General features: G+C 38.9%; 1 protein-coding gene and 1 long non-coding RNA gene across 5 annotated transcripts in view; one reads left to right on the top strand and one right to left on the bottom strand.

Annotated features, from left to right (window-relative positions):
• The first annotated feature begins 1,059 nt into the window (after positions 1 to 1,059).
• SCG5 (secretogranin V) overlaps positions 1,060 to 27,981 on the top strand; it is a 27,996-nt gene continuing 1,074 nt past the window's right edge. The window contains exons 1-5 of one of the 4 annotated variants that reach the window (XM_066188320.1): positions 1,060 to 1,128; positions 2,299 to 2,531; positions 16,696 to 16,845; positions 19,904 to 20,016; positions 24,751 to 24,804. In XM_066188320.1, coding sequence (XP_066044417.1) covers positions 1,085 to 1,128; positions 2,299 to 2,531; positions 16,696 to 16,845; positions 19,904 to 20,016; positions 24,751 to 24,804 — 594 coding nt within the window. In that variant the 5' untranslated portion in view covers positions 1,060 to 1,084. Of the gene's footprint in view, positions 1,129 to 1,166; positions 1,476 to 1,566; positions 1,764 to 2,298; positions 2,532 to 16,695; positions 16,846 to 19,903; positions 20,017 to 24,750; positions 24,805 to 27,981 lie in introns of those variants that run through there. The other 3 variants (XM_066188321.1, XM_066188322.1, XM_066188324.1) reach the window with 3 other exon arrangements.
• LOC136292514 (uncharacterized) overlaps positions 26,381 to 27,981 on the bottom strand; it is a 17,537-nt gene continuing 15,936 nt past the window's right edge. Inside the window, exon 3 of the long non-coding RNA XR_010721912.1 lies at positions 26,381 to 27,917. This is a non-coding gene — a long non-coding RNA (uncharacterized lncRNA). The remainder of the gene's footprint in view (positions 27,918 to 27,981) is intronic.

Here is a 27,981-nt window from a genome sequence, read left to right as displayed (position 1 = left end):
TTGGGATTAGCAAAACAACTTCCAGTTGTCATGGCTCATGCAAGGAGGTAGGAGCTGGAAATAGGACAGAAGAAGGAGATAAAGGCAGTGTCAGGAAGAAAATGAGGTCTGACTCCTGTAACAGTGAGATGTCACACTGATTTTTGTTTAGAAGACTAAGATCTAGATGGTCAAAGCTTCATTAGCATTCAAAATATTTGGTACATATTAACCATGTGTCCTGTGTGGAGCAGTAAGCTACTTTTAATCATCCATGCAAGCTAATCTTGAAATGCCTAAATTTAGACTCTTAGGGGGAATTTGGTAGGGCCCTGACAAAAAAAACTGTAGCAGAAAAAAGAATGTTGGTTTGGGTTCTGTTTTTAGAGATTTTGCAGAACGGTTTGGACATACATCCCTTTATAGAGTTATGTTTTGCAGAAAGACACACTGGATGCCAGGTGGAAGTCCCTACTGCTTAATCCTGCAAGTTACAGTTTGCATAATGCACCAGGGACCAGCAAAAAGAGAATAATCTACATTTGCAAGTGTAGTTCATGGGACTGTTGTGGTTTATGGGGTATAATCACAGAGATTTTCCTGTGCATAGCTATACTAAACTGGGATATGATGCATTTCTGTCAGTAGCAGTGAGGGTCTGTTACATAGAATAACCTTTAGAAGCTACCGTTTTGCCAGGTGCTGTGTTAGATGAGAGATTTCATTTGGCAAGACATTTGTAGTTAGGTTCTTGGTAACCTCCGCTCTGGATGATGTCTAATTTGCCTAATCTGGAAATCCTTGGAGATGGTTGCTGTGTTGCTACCCTGTAAACCTGCAGTTAGGTAACACTATCATCCCGTAAATGAACCATTGATCATATTATTCTAGAGATAGAAATCACAGCAGGAAGATGGCTGCTCTCCCAGTAATATGCAGTATCATTTCTGTCACCGTTAATGCATCAAAACCCTTCAGTTTCCTTTTTAGACTGTTAAAAAGGGAGGTTTTTAACACCCCCCCCCTCACCCCCGAGTTTTGTGTCCCTGAGGGACAAAGCCCGGCCGCGAGGGTAGCGGGGCGAGGCGGTGGCTGCGCACGGAGGATGCGCGGAGCCGCCGCCCCCGCGGAGCCGCGCCGGGAGCGGAGGTGAGCGGGGCCGCGCTCCGTGCTGCCGCTGCTGCCGCCGGGCTGCCCGCGGGGCCGGGAGAAGGGAAGGCATCGGGGCCCGGCCGTCCGGCGGCGGAGGGCAGCCGGAATGTTCTGTGACAAGCGGATGGTTTCCCTCGAAACGGAGGCTGCGGGCGCCGATGGGGCGGGAGGGCTGCGGGAGGAGCGTGGTGCCGTGGGGGAGCCGCGCACAGGCGTAGCGGGGAATATTCCCAGCATCGGAGCTTGCGGCCATTTTTGCCTCAGAGACGTTTCCAGGTGCCTTGCGCCGGCGGCTGGAGCATTGGAGCATCTTTAAACGTCTGGCGTGAAGAAATCCGGCAGCTGTGCGTGTGTTAAGGGAGACAAGGGGAACTCGAGGGGGTTTTGTTTATTCAGGGGACTGGAAGGGATGCATTTTAATTAGTCTCCGGTGGGAGGGGGAAAGGAGCTCTAAGAAAACAAGCATTTTGATTAAAATTCAGCCTATCAGAGGACAGTAAGCGGTACTTGCCGCTTGTGTTTGGGGGTTTTTTGTTGTTGTTTGCTTTGGGGGCTTTTTTCCTAATTGAACTACTCACTGCAGCCATTTAGTGAAAGGGGTTCGAGGAAACAAATAAACCTGTTTGCTTCAGGTGGGAAAGACGGTGCATTTGGAGTCAGAAACCTTTTGTCTTAAGGTGCAAACAAAATGCATCCAGGTTGTTCGGCAGTCTCTTACTGATTTTTCAGGCAATGCAAGAGTAGAGCCTGGAAAACACAGTTCCTGGATGAAGAGTTCTTGGCTTTTAGACCAGAGCTTTGTAAATAGCATAATAAACATGGAGGGGTGGATGGTGTAGTGGATTACGTGTTCTCCTCAAATTAAAAAGTGGATTCATTGTGTTTGCAGTGACTGTTAATTAATGTTATGGGGAAATACAAATCAGCAAATTGATTTCTGCAGTTCGCTGCTTAATATTTCTTTTAGAAGAGAAGAACCCGTCCACCCTATTCCCTCCCTGGCTCCCCCCACCCGGTTTCCAGCTGCCTAGACTTCCAGCTGCCCCTGGAACCTGTGGTAGTAAACTGTAAAGCCCAACAGTAGGATCAGATGTTATTTCCAGCATGTGCATAGGACTTTCTTACCACCACTATGATTTATAACTAAAACTCCTTTCTTTTTGACAGGATGAAAGTGCCTGCCGCTATGATAACTACCTTGCTTTGCAACATGATATTTCTGCTGGCATTTGGATTGGCTTCAGCTTTTAGCCACAGCCCTAGGACACCTGACAGGGTTACTGAAGCAGATATTCAGAGGCTCCTCCATGGGGTTATGGAGCAATTGGGCATTGCCAGACCCCGGGTAGAATATCCAGCACACCAGGCTATGAATCTTGTTGGTCCACAGAGCATTGAAGGTAGCTAATTTCTAATTTGAGTTATGATTAATTTATTAGTGTGCTTTGGTAATAATTAATGTTTTGTTTATAGATGCAGAAAGAATATCCTGAGCTTAAAGACTCAAGAATCAGAATCATAGACTTCTTCACCATGTTGTTGCTTCATCTTTGTTTTAAAATCACCATCCATCTTCCACCTTCCTTAATGTGATGTTTTTGGCAGAAGTAATGGGGTGTTTTAATGTACGTGCTTTGCAGAAAAAGTTGTGTTGTCTTGGCATTGTCTGATCTCTAGTGCTTCAAAACAATGGGTTTACTAAATCATTGCTGAGTATTATGTATAAATATATTACATATATATTTCACATGAAACAATTATTACCTATAGAGCCCAAATTCCATGGATTTTTGGAAACATTTGCAAACCAGAAGAGGTCAAGTGTTTGTGGTGCCATGTGAGATAAAAGGATAAACCTTACCTGGAGGTGCTCCTCTCCCTGTGTCCACAAGTAGCACCTCAAAACCGTGTTGCAGGGATGAATGCTCTGGGCTCAGCTTCATTTTTTTTGGCCTATACCTCTGATCTCACACTGTGTAAGTTTTCCTTGGAGTCAGTCTTTTGTGTAAATAATTTGAATGTAATATTTGAATGTAAATAATTTGAAATATTTGGCTCAAATGTTAGGATATTGGGATAATGTTAGGTGTGTTGCTATTTTAACTGAACAAACCAGCTTTTACTTTGGCATGACATCAAGAGGTTGAAGGTACAAAACTCCAAATATTATTGTTTATATGTGAACATCAAAACAGGGCAGAACTCCTCAGCCTTTTTCTCAGAATTAAATCAGTCTGACACAGTGCAGTAAGACTCCACAGTTCATAAGTCTGTGTTCTCTATTTTATCCTCATTCAGATCTACAGACTATCCAGCCAAACAGATACAATTGCTTTAATGGAGGCTGAGGAGAGGATTAAAGCTGAATAGGCATTTCTACCAGATAGTTGCAGACCTAAGTTTATGTATTTTCTAAAGAAACTTTGATGGACGCATGTTCTTCTGCAAACTTAAATAACAGAGACTAAGTTTAAAGAGCATTATTTGGTCTGTACCATTTTCTCCTTTATGAATGTTCATACGTAGAGAAACTGGGACAGATGAAGTGAGTAGAACTCACGACTTACAGTAGAAGTAATTTTACTCTCCATTTTCCTCTTTTCACTAGATGTTTTTTTAAAAAGCGAAACCTTAGAAAATATAAGCTAGCCTGAATCGCTGGCAAATATTTAATCTCAGCTGTTTGATGTTACTTTCTAATTACAGTGGTAGCAAAATCAGGCTATGCATCTCTTCATATAAGTATCAGAAGTTTTCTAGTGTCTGTGAGATTGAAGTAATGCTAGTTTTCCAGTCATGGGTACACGAACAGCAGGTTGGACAAACATTTTTTTGTTTCTCCTTTTTTTGTTGAATGAAAAAATCCATCTGTGTATGTAACACAGTAAAACTGAAAGGTGATAAATCCAGTTTATTTATCATATTTAACTTTCTCCTCTTGCTCAGATGAGGATGTCTCATTTTTTTTTTCCCAAGCCTACCATAGATATTTAACAGCCTACTGAGAAATTTCTGCAAAAGCAAAATAGTCTTGTGGGGTGAAGGCCATCAGTCAATGCAGAAATAGGCAAGCAAAGCAGACCTTTGTATCAGATGTTGCTTTTTACAGAGTATTTTGTGGTGAGTTTTTCAAATAATAATCACTCACTCTTTCTTTGGTTTCTTGTGGTGATGTGTGTCTATCTATAGATGGATATGTCTAAAAGTATCTGATTAGAAATTTCAATCTAAGAAAGTGTTGTTTGCAGTTTCAAGGTTAATGTGGTCTTACATCATTGGACACAATATTTTCTCATACTGCTTTTTGAAAAAAGTACATATAATTCAGTGAATTTTCTCCATGAGTCTATTTTTAAATATAGACCATGAATTACAGGATAGCTAATCCATCAAAATTTGCATTTCTTTCTGAAAAATAACATTAGTACAAGGTTTCACATTCTGAAGAATTCACCTATGGACTTTCCATAACATATTCACACTGTTATCACTGACTGATAATTCTGTGTGCAAGTGCTTAAAAAATTCTGCATGATAATAGAAAGAAAAACTAAGGAGGAAGGAAAGAAAGAGGTTTTACAATTATTAGAATGTGTCACAGCAAAACATCATAAATATGGTGGCATAAATTACCATGGCATATGGTAATTCACCACTCTTTGTGTGTGGTATATTCTTCTGAGCTACTCTTCTGTCTTCACTGGGATTTTTTTGCTTGAAAGTAATGGACAGTAAAATTTGGTATGAAATGCGTATTATTTATCAGAAATTCTGAGCTGCCAGAAGTGTAGACTTCCAACCACTTTTCAGACTGCAGGTTTCAGTGACCAATGTAAAAAATTTTAAACCAGGTTCATTCCATGCCTGCATTCTCATCATTAAGGCCCTGACTGCTCTGGAGTGTGTTTGTTTCTCATTTTGACTAGATACTGCATCTCAGCATAAAAACAACCCTTTATCAATTAGACTTTAATAAATTTAGTATGTTCCTACAGAAAATTGTTTCACTTTATAAAAGGTTTTTGTCTGAAATAGCCCTATCAGTTTGCAAATTTGAGTGATTATTATAATATTTCCCATGTTGCTCTTATTTCCATGAATAAGAGCTTAATGATTTAATACACAACAGAAATGTTATTGCTATTAGTTCACAAACACATTTCCTTATCATGCTCATTTTCCATCTCAGTTTTCTATATTTTTTCTGGTGTTAATCATTCTATTTTGACTTTGAAATGCTAAAAACCAGAGGGTGGATATGTTGCAAGGAACTGTACATGATGATTCCCATCCTTACCTTCACACCTGCCCTGTCCCTTCCCCCCCAAAAAAAGTTTAGGGCTGACTTGGCTGTAGAAAATTTAGTCACAAACATATTCTATACAAAAAAACCTAAAAAAACAGGACACTTTTCAGAAAATACATTTAGTAGCATATGCTCTCTTTTTGAAGTGATCACGTAGTTTTCTTGTTGATGGATTAAAAAAAATTACAGCTTGTTAATTGAAAGAAATTTCAGCCCTTTTTTGTGTTGAAATCTATAAACGTGGCTTTTTTTAAAAATTTTTTTTTTTAATCTTCTCAACTTTGCGTTTGTCAGTTTACTGTTACTTCAGGTCAGGCTGCTAAAATAGGAGTAGCATCTAGAAAATGCCTGATAGAAGGTTTAATGTACCAGGAAATTACTGTGAAATTCAGGGAGGTGCAGAGGCAGCGTGAGCTCTCTTCCTTTGCTCAGGCTCTGCTAGTTAAATAGATTATGACAAATATGTCCCAGAAATGGGAATTTGCTGGTTGATTCCCTCTGCTCGTGTAGTGCAGTCAGCAGATGGTGCGTGGCACAGCAGCGTGGCAGGAGCCAAGCAGATCCTGCATGAGGAAGGTCAAGTGAAAATGTTTTTAGTACGTGAAGGGGTTGTCTTGGGAGCAGCTGTTTTTTCCTGACCACTTAATAGATTTCTCTTTCTGTACATCCTGCGATTCCAAAAAGTAATAAACTCGTATTAGTTAGTCTAATTTCTCTAATAATACTCACTCTTCTTGTTAATTCATCTTACCAGAAAGCTATATTGGAGTCACTTAGCAGCATCTATAAAAAGACTGGAAAACATAGAAAAGCAAAATAGGAGTTTTTACTGAGTAGCTGTGTTTCTGTACTTGCTGTTCAGCTTATCACTAAAATACTATGCAAGCCTTACTGGGCTATATTCAAGCTTTCTACAGATAAGAAGGTAGCTGCATCTATGTTAAAAGAGAAAAAAAAGAATAAAATAAAATGCATTTAAAATTTCAAAAAACATAGAAGTTAATTTTTCTGTCTGGCAGGGCATTTGTGAAGTAGGAGACCACACTTTTTTTTCTTTCCTTGCATGCTTACAATTTTGTGCCAATATTTAAGAGGGGTGTTTTTGTTTGTTATTGTTTGGTTTTTAGTCGTTTTCCTTTTCCTGAGGAGTGGAAGGGAATAAGTGTATAATGTGAATTTCGGGCCTATCATACCCTGCATAGGAAAACAGCAAAAATCTCACTTAAACACACGGGGGCACCAGTAGCTCATCTTGAGCAGTTTATAGCACTTAATAATTGGAAGTGTGGAGTCCCATTTTCCTTTTGCAAATATCATTGCCTACCATAAATTCAGTATAACAGAATGCCTCGTGTGGTTGGTTTGTTTGTGTTTGATTTAGTTGTTTTCATTTCTTAAAACCAGTTCAAACGAAGTGATTGTTGGTAAAGGTGCTGGCGTGACAGCCCAGAGTGAAGTCTTCAGTCTGCAGAAGAGGTATAATGCTGTCAACCTCAGTGACAACATTAAATGATGTCTCTTAAATTGTGGTTGTTCGTAGGTATAAGGAGATTTTAAAAAATACAATGCCTCTTAGGGAGGCTTTTGATTCTCCTGCAGAGGCTCCTCATAGCTACTGGAAACAGGCTGGGGTTTATTTAATTATTTTGAAAGGAAGTAAGTACATTTATTGTTTTAGAAAAGTGTAGTTACTGTTTGTCAGATTGAGATGATAAAATTCAAGAGAGTCTGGAACATTATGCAAATATGTCTACTAACAGCTGGTAATTAATTGCTTGTCAGCATGGACTCTGTACAAATAACACTCTACATCAAACCTACTGTTCATAAAATTATGCGGATTACTCATGCATGTTAATAGTGCCTATTTTGTTTACATTTTGCTAATAAGAAAAGTAAAGGTTTTCTTACTAGTAAATAAGTGTATTACTTTGCTGTCGGTCCTGTATCATACCTGCAAGACAGGTACTTGTTTCCTACAAGAACAGTAAAATCTCCATATTGGAAAGCTGCAAAAATTTTTGCTGATGAACTCCCTCAGTGAAACCAGTGCAGAAATGACCTTTGCACTCATTCACTTTCAGGCTAACATGTACTATGCTTATGCCCCAATGTATTTGGACTTCCTTGGGTGACTGCAGGTAGTAATTGTAGGCTATTTGGGGGTCAGCAAACACGGCAGTGTGACGGCTGCACCCTCTTTGCTGCAGTTTGGGTGCTCTGTGCCAGAGTCTGTGCCAGCATCCTCAGGGAGCAGTGTCAGAGTGCAGGACCAGCTGCCCAGGGCTGAGCTGGGGCAGACCTCACACAGCCACGGAGGCTGATTTCTTTGGTGTTCTGGTTTTTGGTTGGGTTTGGTTTGGGTTTTGTTTTTGTTTTTTTTTCAAATTATCTAATAGCCCAGAAGATGTGATTTTAAAACTTATTATGGACACGTCAAATTTTTAAGATAAAGTGGCAAACCTACAGTTTTTTATACAACAATATGTAAATATCTAGGTTTGTATACATTTGACTAAAAATACGTATTTTCTTTGCAATTTATTCAACAAATTGTAGTGTTAAGTACAAGCCAAATTTGAGTATCAGGCAGGGATGCATATCATAAGAGACGTGCCTTAGAACATTAATTTCTGAATTTAAAAGCTAATGACGGTGCCAAATGACGGCAGTTGCTTACAGTGGATTTTCTTTATCTGAGTGATATGGCACAGGTCTGTGGAAAAACTGCACATAAAATGTTTATACCTCTAACTCCACAAACAGGAAAGTGATGAAGTGGTGTGACTTTATTTTTATTAAGGACAAATCTTTGAACATTTGGCCTTTAATATCCTTGATTCCATATGAGTTGATAAGCCATGACCAGCAGTGAATAATAAGAAAGCCAAGCTGGTGTTTGTGCTGCTGCCTGGAGGTCATACCAGGTTCCCTCAATGTGTTTCACAACTTTCCCTCTTGAGGAGCAAGGGCAGGATCCAGCAAAGGCAATAGGTGTTACCACTATCAGCTCTGCCACAACTGAACTTTGGGAACTGCCTTTCCTTGATGCCCCAGAGCTGCAGGAGGGGTGCAGGTGCTACTCCTGTGTTCTCAGTGTGGCTGGGAACGTGCAGGGAAAATTCTGAAATGTAGTGTGCTTGTCAGAGGAGTCAGTCAGTGGAGAACACAAGAAGAAACTAGTATTGATCCCCATTTCTCTCTAGATCTCTGTTGTTTGCAGTTGGATCTGATTGAGGAACCTATATAGATTTGAGGCTTTGAAATCTTCTCTTGGAACATCCTCCCATTGTGATTGCAGAAGAGTATGCAGACATCACATACCTCTGCTGAGGAAGGAAGAAGATAAAGTGTCTCCAACTCATAAAACCTACTACTAACCACTGTTACGTCGTACAGACTACTGCTGCTCTTCATAAAGTCATCTTTAAAAGATGCCACCAAAGGAGTCGTCCCATCTCAAGGAGCTTTTGGGAAAGAAAGATGGCAGGTCTTTAGGAATTTTGAATTAAGTAGATTGTCAGGTACCTAAAGATAATCAATCAATTAGAATGGAATTTGTAGCCACATTTTTTTTTTTGTACATGGTAGTAGAGGGCAAAATCCAGTAGGAGAGGTAAGAAACCTGAAGAGGAGAGGGAATATGATGGCTTCTGTATTGTCTGGTGCTTTATAGTAACTATGTTTTCTAATATTGGCTGAAGGTATAGAGAAACATAATAGGAATCTGTAAAATTCCATTTACCACTGGAAAAGTGTTCTAAAAAATCTGTGAGTGAAGATTGGCAAAATTACAATTGAGCTCTTGTTTTCAAAGATTTTCTTTTCCCTGCTTGTCTGTCAGGAGGAGACTGAGAGGAGACCTCGCTGCAGTTACAAATTCCTCATGAGGCAAAGAGGAGGGGCAGGCACTGATTTTTTCCTCCGTGGTGAGCAGTGACAGGGCCTAAGGGAACGGCCTGAGGTTGTCAAGAGGTTGGATATTAGGGAAAGGTTCTTCACCCAGAGGGTGGTTGGGCACTGGAACAGGCTCCCCAGGGTTGTGGTCACAGAGATCAAGAAGCTTCTGGACAATGCCCTCAGGCACATGGTGTGACTCTTGGGGTGTCCTATGCAGAGCGAGGAGTCAGACTCGATGATCCCTGTGTGTCCCTTCCAACTCAGCATATTCTGTGATTCTGTGAGCGTGCTAGGATTTATACCTTCATTTGTTCTCAAAATCAGCTGCATTTCCCATGCCCCCACCTGAATTTTAAATTAACTTGTAGTTAGAAAATATTTTTAAGTTTACTTGGTTCTGTGAAGAGATACTTTAGAAATCTAGAGGAAGAAGAGACTCTTACTCATCTTGATTTTGGTGTTGTGCCAGGGATAGGATCTTAGGATCTCTGGCACTCTCCAAAGGATTCCAGAGCTTTTCTCCCTGTGCTTGCCATGGTGTGTGTGCTCTGCAGTGCTCTCAGCTGCAGGGATAAATGAGAAGAAGAATGTTCTTAAGAAGCTGGTTCTTCCCCTTGGGGTGCTTTAGTACCTCAAGTTAGCTGATCTGAATCCCTTTTGAGCACCAGAGAGCAGCGTTGGGCCTGGTCTTACCCATCAGGGCTCTTCATCTCCCCACTGTTGCATCTTCCTTGTGTGCCAGTGCTTTTATCCAAGTGCAAAAGAGGCCTCATCTTGACAGGAGTAGTTTTGCATGGCAAAGCCTCTGCTTTTGGAGTTCTGAGGTAATGCTGGCTCACCAGGGCAGAGGCTGGAGCCTTCTACCTCTGCACTGGGAATGCTCACAAGGAGGTCGTTGGGGGCAGTTGGGAAATCTGCCGTGCAGCAGCTGACAGACAGGCATGGGAAGGTTTTAAACCTGCTGGAGAACCCAGTGGGACTCCGTGAGCCGTCTGCATGGAAGATGGAATTGAATGAATATGAATGAGGAAATGAACATGAAAATTTTCTGAAGTTCAGTGGAGTAATAGAGACAAAACGTGGATGTTCTGGATGTTTCTGGTGCATCCAGCCTTCACATTAGTGGAGTGAAAGGAATATTTTTTTCTGAATGTGTTGACATGATGGAGCATTTGGACTTCTCATGCAGCTGATGTCAAGTGAATAAAGTGCCAGTGAATAAAGCGTTCCATTCTTCTGCCAGCACATTTACATTTATAGGATTGAAATAGTGTCCCATCCCTAATTGGATAAAGGAGGTCGCTGTTTTCCTTTCGCTGCCCTGTTGCCCAGAACCACGTGCTGCACACGTGGTCAGTAGCGAGGTTGTGCTGTGGCAGTGACAGGAGGGTGCAATTTGCTGCCTTTGTTGTTTTTGTTTTTTCACTCTGCTGGTGTGTGGTGGCTGCAAGGCAGGGTGGAAGAGGGGCCCATGGCTGTGTGCTGCATCATGCACTGTGTGTGTAAAATGGGTCAGCTTGTCCACATGGTGAAGTGCAAAAGCCGCTGCTCAGCTGAAGGACAAGCTAATATACTCCATGAGAGGACTGTTCAACCAAGGCAGGCATAAGAGTTTGCTTTTTTTGTTTTGTCAGCAAGTGGGCTGCTGGATTTTTTTATTGTGTATACAATTTGAATAATAATGACATATAAGCTACTGTTGTAAATTCATTGTGAAAGGCAGGGGCATTACTTTGGTCCTAACCATTTCACAATAAGAGCTTTTCATATCTTAAATATTTGTACTGTTTGTAATTAAAATATTGGATAAAACTGAATTATTTGCTGAAAGCAAGGTCAGTAATTGTGTGATGTGTGTGCTTTAGAAAGGCTTTAGAAAAAATTGTCCCTCTGCAGAGAAATAGAAAATTAGTCTTTATAGTTTTAAGAAACTTTGTGTCATTAAGAGGACAAGCTGACTCTGGAATCTGGGATGCCTGAGCATGTATAGCTGTAGTGTTTTTGTGTTTCTCGAGGCATGCTCTTGAATGGTTAAGGAAGTTGGCTAGGTTTGCATTTTTCCATTCTTTGTTCTCCTATGCTTTTTCTCCTTCCCTGTTCTCTTATTTAGCAGCTTCTGTGGAATAGACAAAATGTAATAATTTATAATTTTTTTTCAGTTCTTTTCGCTTCTGTCAGAAAAAGGGTTTTTCCGACATTTTAGTGGTAGTTCACAAAAAAAATTGCTTCAGGGCATTCTGGCAAGTTGACAAATTAGCTGAGTTATCTGCCACACACTGGGGCACCAATTTGTTGGAAAAACCCGTTTTCTGACCCAGAGACAGGGCTCCTGAGAGGCATTTCAAAGACTTTTACTCCATTTTTAGTCTCATGAGAAGGGTGAGACGGTACAGATGTTACAATTCATGCCATCACAATCAGAAGCCAAACTATTTCTTAATTGCAATACATTATAAGCGTTTTCAGGCCTATCAGCTTTTGCCACACAATGCTGCTAATGCTTAAGCCAATCATCTGTTAAAATACCCCACGTGGATCTTGCTACAATACATGTTTCATAGTTCTATTTCTTCAAAATACCTAGTTTATTTGCAAGGTCATCATTTGAAACTTGTTTCTAGTTCAGTTTCTCTCTCAACAACGTCTGTCCTATTCCATGGCCTTTCTAATTCAGCATACTTTATCTCAAGGTTTGCGTACAGATGCACAAGACTATGTGAGCCTTCTGTCAGGCTTTAAAAATTCTCTACAAATCCATTTCCCACGACTTCCTGTGCTTAATCAATTTCAGCAATCAGGATAGGACTATCTAGGATGAAGCTAGCAGAATTATAATTACAGCAGTGGGATAGTAAAGCCTTTAGAAGTGTTAGAAAGGGTAAGGAAAATGTAAATGCATTTTCTGCATTCAGGATTTTCTGAGAGTTCACATGATCAGTGGTCCTGCAGATAATAAAAGAAAAAGTAAGTTAGTGGATGGTGTCCCAGTTTAACATGTAAGAGCACTGGGAAGCATTCTGTCAAACCTGCCTTAGAATGGGGCGATGTTCCTTTCAAATGAGACAATGACACAATGTATGCAGATATGACAAGATGACTGGGCATGAAAGTGCAGGATAGTAAGGGAAACTGACACTGTGAAAGGAAAAAGATGTATTCTGACTTGTTGAGGATTCTTGAATCTTGAAGATTTTTCCCAGTGATAAGAACAAATCGTGCAGGTTAACAAAAGATTGCGAAGTAGGAAGTATGGTATTACATCTCTGATTCATGTGTGTTTGCTCCCTCAGGAACCTTGGGCAAATGGGATAAGCTATACCAGGCTTCCCTTGCAGCTCATGTTTGCTTGGAGTTTGTACAGGTCAAGATAAAAGATGTGATTTTTGCTCAGGGAGAAGATTCCCCTGTGAATCTGTGAGGGACTTGGACACTCTGAGGTACCTAGTATGACTTGCTAAGTAAAGGGCTTTAACGTGGGATTTGGGATTTATTTACTCACAGCACACACTCATGATCCTTCCTATTTTGTATCTCCATGCTAAGATTGGCCAGACTACCTCTTTTCTGCATTTGTAATTGGGGTAACTCTATCTTCACTGTGACATGGGAAATGGTTTCAATGAGACTGAAAGGCAGATTTGTCTTCTTGTTTCTCTTGAAATGTTCTGCAATATTCTTTCACTTTTGAAAAACCATCCTCATTGACTTTCTTAAACTGACTCTTCTGGGGGACAGCACTGCTTGTTTGTATTTGACATAGAAGATTGCTCTCTATAGATTTGTTCCCACTGTGCTCTACACTACCAGTAGATGGGTAGCAGCAGCTAAAACTTCAGTGGATTAACAGCATTTCCATTGGATGTGTTTGATCAGGCAAATATTCAATACCTGCAAGAAATTAGTTGCTCTTTATGTTTCTTACCTTTTTTTTTTTTTTTTTTTTTTTTTCCTCCAAGAATGGAGTGGTTTTGTCGTCTGCATGGGTGGGAAACCTCTACAGACAGTATTGCTCTTACAAAGAAAAGAGATGAAATGTATGCACTTTAAATTTTAATTATTCCAAGGATCTCTAACTGAAATCAGCTGATAAAATACTTTTCCAGAATTATAATAATGGCGTGAGGCATTGTTCTTTTTTTGTTTTCCACCCTGCAACAGTTCAAGACTAATGCTAGATGACTATATATATGCATATATTTTCAATGAAATTCAGAGCTTACTTAGGACAATGCTGATCTTAGCCCAAGAGACCTAAACCTCTAGTTTATCCTGTAGGAATGTGAAATACCTACTAATAAATGCTCACAGAAATCCTGCATGTGGAAGGGAGCTGACTGTTTTGGAGTGTTTTCTTTGCTAGTATGTGACACAGAAAGCCTGTACATATGAGTAAGGAGATACGAAAAAAAACCATAGATTTATCTGGCTCATTCTTTCTCAGTACAAGGGTGTTGTCTGTACTGCTTCGGAGTTTTGATGGTCCAGGTTCAAATAATTTAACGATGTATCTCATGATTCCTTTGGATAGGAAATTATGAAAAATTTCTTGGTATTTAGTTGCCTTGTCTTTTTCTTTCAGGCTCTGCCTCAAGGTTCAAGAAACTGATCTTCTGCTGTTTTTGTAGCTGACTATATATGTTTGTATCCCAATATTTTGAGCTGCAGTGTATTTAATCCTAATATGTTTCTTTAAATCAGGAATGTTATAATACCAAAACAAATACAACTAATGAGAGTTTCAATACATAATACCCCAACTTCCTGTATTCATAGCATTTCATTTTTATTATTGTAGTCTTTGTTGAGTGCACTGTTTATCAGAGTTTATAAGGAATGAGCTTTGCTGATGCTATTAAATCACTCAAGTGTGCTAAATTATGGCACCAGAGCAGGTGCTATTGTCTGCAGCTCTTTTGGAAAGAAAGGAAAAACCCTCAAATGATCCTGGACGTTTATACCTAAAGGAAACAATCCTTTATATTAATATAAAAAGATTGGTTTGTAGTCAGTCAAGGGAATTCTTGGCAGTTGGTTTAAACTTACATGTATATATAGCACACTGGAGCCTGCTAAGTACCTCTGTTTTCTTTATGGATGGAGCTTTGGTGCCAAGAGGTCTGCACCACATGCAAGCACAGATAGGCTTCTATCTGATGGATTGTCCCATAGTGAACCACATTGTATACAAGATATTCAAACATGTATTGATTATGTGGTTCTGTAGTTTACAGCAGAATCATAACCTGATGCTTTTAAGTACATATATGTAATCAATCTTCATGTGAAAGAACTCAGGACAAAAAAAGTATTTTATGCTATATATTAGACATTATATTAAATTACATTAGATTAAATGTATATTATACTTTTAACCTCATCACCATAACATTATTGTGTTATGAGCGTCATCTTTGTGTGGAGTATGGACTAAATGTATAATAGAAGTTCAGAGTGGGTGTAATGCTGGTCTGGTTTTAGTACTAGGTCTCATGGTCAGCTACAAGCGAAACCCCCATATAACAGAGGTGCAATTTTTTTTTACAGGGGTAGTTTTATGTTTGTTATGTATCTCTAAAACTTTTCTGCAACACTGCATTACAGAATAAGAGGCTTGTACTTGAGGGGGGTAATTACCACATTGATTAGATTTTAGTCCATTGTGTAAATAAAATGGAAATACATGTGCTTATAGACTAATTTGCTTCTGGTACTATAATGCCAACATCCAACTGATCATTTGCAAAATTAATTTGCAAAATTTGCCTCAACTGCCACTTCTAAATGTAGAAATTAATACAAAATTTTAATTTTGTATTTGAGTGCCTTCTGTTAGCATTTTTTGAAAGTGATTATGTTAGCTTACAATGTTTGGCTGTATAAAAGATGATTTAGGCTGGTAATGTTTATTTGTAATTTGAGACAGGAGTACTTGAATGATTCTTTTTGAGTAACTTTCATGTTCAGAGGCTTGATTCATGTCTCCTGGATCTATGAAAAACATATAAATTTAAGACTACTTGGTGATAATACGGTGATTTTGCTATTTACCCAAGCAGTTGTGTCTGTGTTCACTCTTTAACTCATATTTTCCAATTGTTCAAATTCCTTTTCCTTTCAAGTCATTGTTAGTAGAATTTATATGTTGACTGTATGTTGTTATCCCTCATTATATAGGGTTTTAAAAAAATACTGCTTTGCTGTCACACAACCATCTCCATTGCTGCAGTGTGTGTGGTGGCTGTCTTTGTCAGGGAAAAAGAACATGCTTGAAACATTTTATTTGTCTGAAATTCAAAAGAATAGTGTACAATAGTATTTAAAAAACTCCACAAGCAGCTGGGGTTTAGCCTGTGGATGCATTTGGCCAGTAAGGCATGCAGAAAGGCTCTGGAACAGATATTTATTTGTAGAGAGGCATAGTGAGAGAGAGTAGCCTGAGGTTGGTTCCCAAATCTTTAGTGGAAGACCCTACTTGTCAGAGGCAGCTGAGGTGTGTGTGCACCACCAGTTTTGGGTGCAGTTGCCCAAGCACAGCAGGCCCATCGCTGTGTCCTCTGAGTTACAAAACCTGCTGCACACTGCTGCTGTAACCCTGCAGTGATGGTGCTCTGGGTCCCACAGGGAAAAGGTAATCGTGTATGGAAAGGTGTGAAGTCGCTGACTGGGATGCTTTGTAACACGTTGACTTCTGCGGAGGTACGTGTGAACAAGAATTCCCATCAACAACGGACTCTTCACCACTTTCCATCATTACAACAGGAGAGGCAAATTTACATTAAAGAATTGGTTTAATTTAAAAATAATTTTTCCAGGTGTACACAACTGAATTGGCTAGAATACCCCAGGTGCCCAGAGACCTTAATATCTTAAGCCCCCTTGGGACTTAATCTATTAATGTATTTCTAGGCTGTGCAGGTAGTATTTCTTTCTACAGTGTCACTAACATTATCTTGCTGCCATGATGCTGTCTTGCCATAGCTTCTGTTGTTAGTTACTATAATGAACAGTAACAGTATCAGGGACTGAAGATGATTTGCTTTAAATGTAACAGGTTTCATCATTTCTTTTTCTTTGCATTTTCTTGCTTAAAACTTTCACAGTTAAGGGAAAAAACGAGCATAAGACTAATAATGTGTGGCAAGTTTTGTTTCCTAGTTTCATTTTTAATTATCTGAGTTACTGGATTTAGGTCATATGGTTATGTTTCTAGAAGAGATGCTTGATTGGATTTGTCTCTAAAACAATTATATATATATAAAGAGAGTTTATATTTAAATTGAAGTCCAGATTACTTGCACCAGCTGAAGTACTTACACTTTTAATCTTGTAAAAAACTGTACATAAATTGTTTTTGCTAGGTGGTGCGCATGAGGGTCTCCAGCACTTGGGTCCTTATGGCAATATCCCCAACATCGTGGCTGAGCTGACAGGAGATAACGTACCAAAGGATTTCAGTGAAGATCAAGGATATCCTGACCCTCCAAATCCCTGCCCTCTTGGAAAAACAGGTAATTCAGCTGTAGCCTTTGTACCTCTGTCACCACTGTACATACCTTTCAACACTGTACAACCTGTGATCAGAAATTAGGGTGTTTTTCTTTCTCTGCCCCAGGAGAAGAACTGTTGAGAAATTGGGTGTTGTAGTGTTTCAGATTAACTCTCTTTTTCTTTTTGTTTTTCTTTTTCTTTTTCTTTTTCCTTTTCCTTTTCCTTTTCCTTTTCCTTTTCCTTTTCCTTTTCCTGCTTCTGCTTCTTCTGCTTCTTCTGCTTCTTCTGCTTTTTCTTCTGCTGCTGCTTCTGCTGCTTCTGCTGCTTCTTCTGCTTCTTCTTCTGCTTCGTTTATTTTTTTAATTTTATGTTATTACTATGTGTACCTCCTGTATTGCTGTATGATGCTGGAGAAGGTCACATGGAAGAAATCGTCTTGACCTCAGAGTAGAAGATAGTTAGATTTATGAGAGCATCATGTTCCCAAGGGAGTTCATTTTTAAGATGGCCCCTGAAAAAAGTTATTCTGCACAGATGAGATTTACCCTTATTTTAGAGACTTTCATTGTGCCAAGAGGAATGAAACTGTCTGCCCTGATCTCCAACCCAGACCATGAGTCAATATTTAAGATACCTTGGCTCCAATCCATGTGTCTTTATAGCTCACTGAGGGTGCATCTGTGCCAAGAAAAGGAGAAGCACATGGCTGTACCCCAAGGCAGTGCAGGCTGGCTCGCCCTGGCAGAGGGGCAGCACAGCCTTGGAGAGCCAGATGACACGCAAGGTGTCCCCCAGCCTGCAACCACAGAGGTACTGACCCCTGCATATCCTGATACACACATACCCTGAGAGAATGGATCTCTTTCCTGTTATTTGAGCCAAGGAATGACTTCCAGTACTGCAAGCAGTAGTAAAACACCCATTGGCTGCCTTGGGAACTGGGAATGAGCATTCTATTTTTCTCTCATTTTTTATTTGTGAGCTAAGAGATCCTTTCAAAATGTTTTCTGTTTAGTCTTCTTTTATGTTATTTGGATAATGTGGAACAGTTGTCTGTATTCTTATTTAAAAATATTCTAACTAGCTTAGAATTCATCAAAAAATAGTATTTGTTATGAAAAGTTTTGTGAAGTGTTTTTTCATTTGATTCAAAACTTTGACAAAATTTCAAATAGTCCTCCCTTCCTGTTTTCTATTACAGCCCATTTGGTGATGATGCCTTCATCTCTTCTGAAAAAAATACCTTATCTTCCAGTTTGTTCACTATAGCTGTTGTCTGACAAGGTGCAAGTGATGGGTTTAGATTTTCTCACACACGGGCACACACACGGACTTTCTATCTTCCATGCTTGCCCATTAGATTTCTGTTCATGATTAGATGCATAAATTAAAAACATGGCATCCAGAGAAATGCCTTTGAAAAATCCCTTCAATTTTTCTTTCTTAGGTGAAGTAAAAGTTGTTAGCTAAGCTAATAAAGTCAGATCGGAACACAGGGGGAATTTTCAGGGAAGTGCTGCCTGCTCAGATAAATGGCTCTGTCATAGATATGCTGTGAGTAAAGATAGTATCTGCTAGGATTAGAGTAAAATGTTTTTCAGAGCCTTAAATGGAAATTCAAGTGGTGACTGTATTATGCATACAAATTACCGGAGGCCTTCCTCAATCAGGTCTGTGGATTTGCTTAATGGAAAACAATTTTTCCAGTCACTGTCTACATATGCACATTCCACAGCAGGAATACATAAGCCTGGAGCACTTGAGTTGAAGACTTTTAGATTAGCAGTCATAGAGGACAGCCATGTGTCCAGCTGCCCTTTGTGTTTTCTACCAGAAGACGCAAATGCTCTGAGGTCTACTACACTTCTGTTGTTACCTGTTTCTCTCTTGATATAACCTTGTCCCTGATGAGACTGAAATGATTTCTAAGTGCTTTAATAGTTTCTGAGTTAGTTAGCCAGTATGAAGAGTTTTCCCCTTTTCTCTTGGCAATTTTATTTTTTCCCAATCCCAGTGAGAAAAGAGAAGGCTGGATCTGTTGAACTCAGAATAACCTCCTGAGGTCATTGAATTAACTCAGTTTTCAGTCAAGTCTTTACTGTTTCCCACATCTGAGGGAAAAAGATGATCCATCTGCAGATCTTTTTACATGATGACACACAAGGACAGAAGGGAAAGTCCACAGGTGTGTGCTCTGGAGAGCCTGTGCTCTGGCAGATGTTTGAATGTTTGAATGCCCAGCATCATGCCCTGGCTGGTAGGATCTCCTTGGGTGTGTCTGAGAGGAACTTGGACTGCAAGATCCCTGTGCTGGCAAAGCAGTGGGAGCTCCAGGGGTAGACTCTATCCAAAAAGCTACTCTGGCCTTAAGTTGCTGAAACTTTGTTTAAGCTGAAGATGACTTACTTTGGTAAAAACTCCAAAGTTGATTTTGAAAAGGATACTATCTTGATGTGAGACTGTCTACAAAACCATCCATTTTGGTTAAAGGAGGTTTCTAGACCAATCTGATTAGTTACCAATCTTCATCATAAAACTTGAAAGTCTTCATCATAAAACTTCTGCTACATAGCATTTTTATGAGATCTTACAATGCCGAAATGATTTTCAGCCAGTTTGAACAAAGTAGCAAACCAGAAATGGAGCTCCAGGAAGAGCTACTCAGTGAAAGAAGTTCTGTCTCTGCTCACTGTGCTGTTTTACCATGACCTTCAAAAGTATTGCCTTACCAATTTCTAAAACTACTTGTGAACATTTAAAAAAGAAAATAATATCCCTTCTGAATCAGAACAGGATGCAGTTCTAGGTAAAATCAAATGCAATAATTAAAAACATAAAGGAGGGAAAGAACTTGGAAAAGAAATTCCTTCGATTTTCATTAAACTGTGAGGAGTTCGGTTTTTTAAAAAATACATGCTGACAAATTTGTTTCAAAAGAAAAAAAACCCTGGTATTTTCAATTCATCCAGTTCTTTATGGGTTTTTTAATTGCATGATTGTATTTAAGAAGTTTGCTGACTAATGTGGCACATACTGTATGTTTCAAAGGTACTAAGCACTCAGTGTTTTGTTTTGCAGTTGATGATGGATGTCTAGAAAACACCCCAGACACAGCAGAGTTCAGCAGGGAATACCAACTGCACCAACACCTTTTTGATCCAGAGCATGACTATCCCAACAGGGGCAAGTGGGTGAGTACATACTTCTTGCTTATTTTTGTTGCATGTGAAACTGGGTATTGTCTGCTGTGTGGGACACTATGAAACCACGAGGACAATATTGTCCTTAATGCTGGAAAAATTATAACCCTAAGGGAAACTTCTCAAAAAAGGTGAACTTGCCCTGAAAATCAGAAATAGTGTTTGTGATTCATAAACAGAAAAACAGAAAGTAGAAATCTTTGTTCTATTACCTGTCCCAAAGCATGACAGCTTGATAAATACAAAAACCCCCCACATTTCAAACTACGGTGAACATGTAGCCAAAATTAGTGTAGATATTAAGATTTCAAAACATAAGATGCCCTAATCTCTGAAAGAATATCCAGGTTCAGTGACTATTCTCTGTTCAGCTACATATATAAAAAATAGAAGGAAAATACAGACAGACAGAGTTCAGCAACTTAAAACACTTTAAAAGAATCTAGGATCAGAAAACTTGCTTTAAGAAATCGTCCTCACCTTTAGGATTTTAGAGGACTTGATGCTGCTTCTTCCTCTAGTCAGGTTATGCGCTGTATTCTATCGGAAACCTCTTTGACACATTGCATATAATAAACACAGTGAGCTAGACTAAGGGCAAAAATCTTGCTCTGAGGATACAAGGACTTTAATAACTGCAGCTAGACTATTTCTGCAGGCTAGAGGCTCCAGGGAAAGCTCTGCCACTTAATCTTGGATTACATCAGTTAAAATGTCCAATCCCAAATCCATTTTCAGGCGCCAGGAAAACAATAACAATGATCATAATTTATGCTCGTAGAGCAAATAATGAAATTTCATTATACATTGTTATAACGCTTCACTTAAGATTGCATTAAACCAGTGCTCTGTAAGCATCTATCGATAATTGGACATGTTTGGCAGTCTCTTCTGCTGCTGTAACTTTGAGACAATGATTCATCTTTGTAATCAAACCAGTGTAAGATTTATAGTCTTAATTACTTATGCGAGTGCTAAATTTCTGGAGAGAGCCATGCCAAAAATCCGAATTCTGGAAAGTTGTTGCATTCTAAGTAATTACCATCAAAGGTTTTCATTTAAAAAACACCAGATGGTGAACTTATTTATGCCAGATAAGGCTGTTAGTTTTTTTACTATTCATGAGTACTTTACTTTCATAACACCATTCTGAATACTACAGAAGCATTTCTGTAAGTCTTTGGCCTATAGCAATATTTCAGAATCAAGCAATATGTATACTGTGTTGTCATCAGCAACATATAAACTTAATAAATGATAGTAAATCATTAGTGAATCCTGGGCCTTTTTTGTATCTCCATCCGTCACTACTAATCCAGGGGAAAAAGCTGGTCATGTACGGATTAAAACACTCTTAGGTACTAAACAGGAATCATATCTAGCAACTTAGCCAACTCCAGATCTTTTTAATTGGAGATGAAACAGCTGGTCATGTGCAGGAGCAAGTCTTCTTCCCAGATCCAGGAGAATGGCCATGATCATCTCCTACTTGCATATGGTAAAAAGATAAATACAGTGGTATCTTTTTATGGCTGGGCTTGTTATTTTTATTTCTGTAGGAAAATCAGGTAAGTGCTCTAAAAATTAGCTGTTTGAGACCTTATAAAGCAGAGCTGAATCACATCTCTCTGAAGAGATCACATCTCTTAGGGCACTCACTGTTGTCTGCCTTAAGTTGTAAACAACCAACACAGCTGGCTGTGGGCTGCTCAGTGGGTAACTCTGTGCATCCTCATCTTCCAGCTGCCCCCAGCACCTAAAATTCCCTTTGCCCACAAACAGTTTGTTCCTGCTTCTCCTGTTGAAGAGCCTGGGACCGCATGTCCGGGGGCTGTGATGGCTGTGTGCTTACAGACTGTGTTTCCACCAACTCTTGCAAGCTGAGTGGGCACCAGGCTGTCATCACCAGCTGCAGCCCTTGCAGCCAGTGTCTCCTGGACCCATGGAGGCTGGCATGTGCTTCCAGCTCTTGGAGGACTTCTCCCCAGCCTTTTCCTACCACTGTGTAGTTGAGGAAGTGTTACAGCTCCCAGTGACTTGTCCTTTCCAGGAGCCAACATGCATTCCTTAGTGTAACCACAGAAAAACCCAGATTACATTAGCAGATCAGAAAAAAAGGACCTGCTTGTCCTACTGGGACAGAAACAGATTGGTTGGTTGGCTTGTTTTGGTGACAGTCATGCTTGCAAAGCTGTGGGACCTCTGCAGTATCCTGTGAATAACAGACACATTTTAAAAAGGTCAAACAAGTTCAGAAGCTTTCTCATGCAGCAAAGTGTAGGGTTATGTAGATGCTAAATATTATGTGTAAATGCTGCTAATACATCTGCAGATACAAATATATAAATTGTAATAAATATAGACGGGGTTAGGGGTGGGAAGAAAGGGGAAGAATTTTTCTGTCTTTGGGAAAACTCCATGTATCAATATACTGGCCTGTGAGAAGTCTCTGGAACAGACCCTGTTTATAGAGTGAGATCCATGGCTTATACTCTTCTCCCCTCTCCTCATATGTGGAAAACATAGAGGGGACAGCAGAAATAGTAGGATGTATGACTTTTGTATCACTGTTTACCACTATAGTTTCTAAGATTTTAGGGGTTTTTTTCCCCAGTTCAGACTTCTCCTTATAGGACACAGACACTTTTTGAGAGTGCCTTTCTTGCATCTTGCAAATTGGCTCTTTAGATGGTTTGAAGAAGTGTTGGCATCCAGAAAGAAGACTTGCACAAAGATTATTTACAATATATGATTTACAGTCAAATCTAAAAACTTCTTACATATTTTGTTGGTTGAAAGCATTTTAACCTATGATTTTTTTTTCATCCAAATCGCAACCTGTAATTCTCTAATCCAGGTAGCCAAGAGGATGCAAAGGAGGCGCTAGGAGTGAGGGAAGAGTAGCAAATCACATGCAGCATGTCTCTACATGAGGTGTATCTTTAACTGAAGAAAACTCTGTCTCTTCATTCTTAACAACCTCTCAGTGAAGGATGGCCACTTCCTGGGCAGATTTTGGTGGCTGATGAGGTCAGGCCATTACGCAGTGGAACATATTTTCAACATTGCTATTATCATACAAATATGTTCTTAGCTCATGCTCCACAACCGTATTTCCTTTGTACTCCATGTAATACTACAGTAGTACTTAGGGTCTTAAAACATTCTCAAACAGACTAAACAAAACATGGTTTTCTTGAGCAGGAACAGTTCAGTTGTCAGGAATTCTTCAGAATGATACAAATGCTAGCTCCAGTAGTCCATGAAATTCCTTTTATTTCAGAAACACCCTTCTTCCACTCATGAAAGTATGAGGTCAAATACTTTACAAAGAGAAGCTTTGATGGTGCTTTCTTTCCTAAGGAGAGTAATTCATGCATCCTTGAGTTTCTTTAAAATGTTAAATTTAAGTTTTCCTGAAGTGAGTTTGCATAAATGACTAGCCAAGAATGTCCCCCTTGGCCAACTTCATCGCTGTTCCCTTTTGAACAGCTTAGACAAAATAACTGAGGTTGGACAAGCCATAGGCCTTGTGAATTTGAGGTTTAATGAACACAAGAAGTACAAAACAGACTATTTTGGCAGATTTCATTGTAACACTTGAAAATGTTTGTTTTTTCTCATATCAAGGCTGCAGAGAGAGTTAGAAGTGTTTGGTGAATTTGTCTTGTGCTAGAATTACACTTTCTATTTATATAATCAATGTTAGGTCAGTTGTTTATAGCAGAATTAATGACCTTGTTTATATAGTCTTCTGCTTTTATATATGTAATTCTTCTTCCATCTTCAGGTTAGGGTTTGGGTTTGGTTTTCTTCATAACACAGAATTGAAACAAAATGTGTTGAACATGTGTGTGTTATTCCAGACTTTATTAGAATTCACTACTTATAAGAAATACAACAATATGTGGATGCAGTTATGTAAACTATGGTCAGAGGGGGTTTTTTGTGTTGGTTTTTTTTTTCTTTTTTTCTTTTCTCATCATCATAACTTTCTCTTCTGCCAAGATGTTTCTGGCAGTTTTTAAAAGGTTTGCCATTAAAAATGTTATAGACCAAATGGTTTTTAGAAACTTTATTGAGGGCACTACTTAAACAAAGGAGGAGTTGGCGCTGAACTCCTTTCAGCAGAACTTTGCACTGGGACGTGTTGATATCTGGAAGGGAATAAGAAAAGACAACGAAACAGTAGGAATGACACCTATTTCTGTTTTTAAAAGGAATTAGAAAATCCCTTGTAAAGCAAATATTTTTTGCTTCTGTTCTTGTGTCACCTCAAATGTATAGAAAGATATACCAGAAGCAGGACTCCTGCTTCCTCTCTCTCCCATTCTTATTTTTCTTTTTCCTTCTGACTTTCCTAAAAAAAAAAAAAAAAAAAAAAAAAAAAAAAAAAAAAAAGTATTTATGTATTTATACCATGCATCGCATGATGGGGAACATCCAGACTATACAGCACGTATTTGAAGCACTTATTGCCTGAACACGGGGGATAATATAGTGGAAAATTACAGGCTTTTAAAATTGTTGATAAGGCTGTGACTGCTCCTGGAGAACTGCACATACTAGTAGGAATACACTAATAATTATTTGTGGTTTATTTCTCCCATAAAACTACGCACTCCTCTGGACTTGATAATATTTAATAGCGGAAGTAGTATTTTAATAGAAGAGTGTAATGGATTTGATGGCTGTGTTGGTTTTGTTTTTTTTTTTCCCTTCCAGAGCAAGAATTTACTCTTTGAGAAAATCAGTGGTGGTCCAAAAAGAAGAAAGAGGGTAACTATTGGAATACTTCATAGCCCCTATATAATCTAGAGACCTAATAAAAATTAAAACCATATTGTTAAAATGAACATAGTCTGATGCATTCGTATTATACTTTAGATTATGTGTAAAGTCAGGGACTCTCTGTGATAAACTACTATAGCCAGCTTCAGGACTGAACACTGGGTACAAGATCTATTTTTCAAAATAGCCTCCTACTTTCAGAAGATACATTTAAGTGTAGAACATTATAAAACTTCATATCACCTGTCTTTTAAAATTGATCCTATTTGCTTAAAGCCATTTAAAATTATTTAAATATCTCTAAAACAGAATTTGGAATTTCCTACTAAAAATATTAGTAAATTTAATTACCACTATTTATGTGTATGAATATATTTTTGAGTGTAAATAACACTGGAGGTGGTTCTTTATCTGATCTACCTCAAATGAAACGCCTATCTCTGTGTCCCACTGGCTGGAAAGACAAAGATGAAAGGGTTCTCATTGTTTTGCTGCTGTAATAAGGAAGACAACCCACATAAAGAGGTTCTGCACAGTCTGCTTCACTACTCTTTTTTTTTGGTTAAAGCCTTTCTTTTATTAAAAAAAAAAAAAATCACTTTCAGGAAGAGTCAAAGTCTTTAGCTTTTCTGCTGGTGTATAATTTTTACAAAAAGGAAAATTCTAGCTCTCTGCCAGAAAGTAGCTTTTCAAAATATGACAGCACAGTTTATATTGTAAATGAAGTAAATATAATTTAAAATAACAAGCATAAGAGAAGGTGATTTATTTGTTAACTCTCAAACTTTAGGTCTTTGCTAGAAAGGGAGAAGATGGGTTGATTTCTTCCTGATTCAGACATCACTGGCAGTTGACACTTCAACCATAAGTTCATGATCTGACCTGAGCTTAGTATTTGCTTCAAGCTTACATTTGATTTTTCAGTTTGTTAGCTGAAAAGTAGAAAAGGGTAGGCACTTGACTTCAAGTAAGTAGAATTCACTCTGGAAATAGTTCAGCAGAATATTTATTAATAGCTAGGACAGCATGTTAAAGTAGAATTCATGCAACATATACATGTAAGGAAAAAAAGAAAAAAGAACATTTTCTTTCGGTGAGCTGTCTGACAAAAGAAGTACTTGACAGGTGGCCAGGGGAAGCCCAGAATTTTGAAGGTGAATTGCTTTATAATAGGCTTATTTTCCTAGCACCAACATGTCACTTAATGCTAAATTCATTAGAATTAAAATTATTTTAGGGTAATACTGTAATGATTACTAATGCTTTAATAAACAGTTCAGAATTTCCACTTTATCAGCAGAAGAGTAACCTAGAACTGTCAGCAGCAGAGTGTGTTTTTCTGGAAATCAAAAAGTCCACTGGATGCCCATCCTGCCTTTTGCGTTCCCTGCCACTCCTCCATGCCGTTCTGCACAGGCATGGGTTTCGGATCTGGCAGCAGGTGGATTTTTTTGCATCTGAATGTCCCTATGTGAGGTAAAACAAGTCCTCTGTAACAGTGTAGGTAGCAACCCTGTTGTGTCTCTACAGGGCTCTGAAACTGTCACAGAGACACTCTTGGAGTCCAGAAAACCTCATCCTCTAAGCATGTGTGTATATTCCTGTATTTGTATGTACCTCTGTAAGAACACCTGCAAGCATGCATGCACATCATCAGTGTGTACAGCAAAGGGATCTATTCACCATTTGCTCTGTGTTAGCTTCTCTGCAGCACTCACACTGCGAGACAAGGAGGTTTACAGTGACAGCTAATTTTAATCAGCAATTCTTCCCTTTTATAAAATTCTGTGCTTGCAGACAGCCCTGTCCAGAAGTGTCAGGACCACTTCTGTGATCACTAAGTTGCCGTGCGCTCAGAGCTGTGTACAAAGGTGCTCAAGAACTTGCATTGCTTTGAATTCTGCACAGCTGCATAGGATTAAACATATTTCAGTCAGATCAGATAAAGTGTTTTGCATTACATTTTGTTTCCTTTTGTTGGTTAACACAGATTCAAAATTTTTTGTAGTCTCATTCTCTTCTATTTTATTTTAAAAAGTAGCAAGGAAGTACCATTCCAAAAAAACCCCAATTAATCTTCCTAGGAATCTTCAAATTATTCCTAGAAGTTTATGCAACAGTTGAATTTCACTAAATTAACATTAAACAAAACTTCTTTAAACAAACACAAATAATTTACATACATCTTATTTCTAACAATTTAAAGCATTGAAGTTAGTTTATTTTCAAAGATTTTTCCACGTTCCTTTCTGGTTCTTAATATTTTTATGTTTTCACCTGCAGCAGGCAAAACACCCAAAACCCAACAGAAGTAAGCAAAAGGGCTGCTCTGTGCTATGACTAAGTATTAATGACAGCATCCACAATTCTGGAGAAACCCAAGGGCTTAAACATGAAGACAGATAAACCCCAAATATTTTCCAGAGATTCAACAAAAACTTGGGATAGATGAAAATAAGTATTTCATGCCCATTCTTTGAATACCTTTTTTTTTTTTCCCAATTCTGAAGTTTTAGTGAAAGAAGCACAGAAATGTCTCAAGTGAAGTAATTTCTGTGACAGCCTGAGAAGAAACAGGAGATACTGGAAAATTTGCATGGCTCTGAAGTTTGTCCTTAGACAAACAATTGTTTTTATCAGCATCAAAAACCTTCATGCTAGAATTTTGGACTGTATCTGTGAAGGAGACAACATACACTTGAATTTTGCTTACACTGAAGCTGTAACAGGCCAGAAAGCAGGTGATACTTTATACTGAAGGTCCACTGAACTGCTTGCCACTTGTAAATGCAGTAAATACATTTTACTCTATTGGTACAGATAAATTCAAGCATAGGCTTTCCACGTTACTCCATCTACAATCTCCTAGCAGTTTTGAGACAGGATCTGTTCATCTTCAGCCTCACGTTGTCCTGCTTGCATGGTGCAAAGTTAAGTTAAACCCTCTCCAGGAATCTTCTTTCCAGCATTCCCTTCTTCTGGCAGTGCTACGAGAGCCATTTTCTATGCCAAAGCCTTGTTTGGCTCTGCTTCTTTGCCAGCAGTTTCTTATCTCGGCATCAAGAGAGGAAGCAAGGAGGGGTTTCCTGGAGAGGAGACATCTGAACAAGAGGCTTTGTAAATGGTATTGTGGTCTCTAATTCGTATCCCAGCGCAGTGTCCATC

The sequence above is a fragment of the Chamaea fasciata genome, unplaced genomic scaffold, assembly GCF_029207755.1.
Source record: "Chamaea fasciata isolate MVZ Bird 193981 ecotype frontalis unplaced genomic scaffold, bChaFas1.0.hap1 SCAF_7, whole genome shotgun sequence".
In the NCBI taxonomy this organism is placed as follows: Eukaryota; Metazoa; Chordata; class Aves; order Passeriformes; family Sylviidae; genus Chamaea; species Chamaea fasciata.
This window is presented reverse-complemented; position numbering and strand designations above follow the sequence as displayed.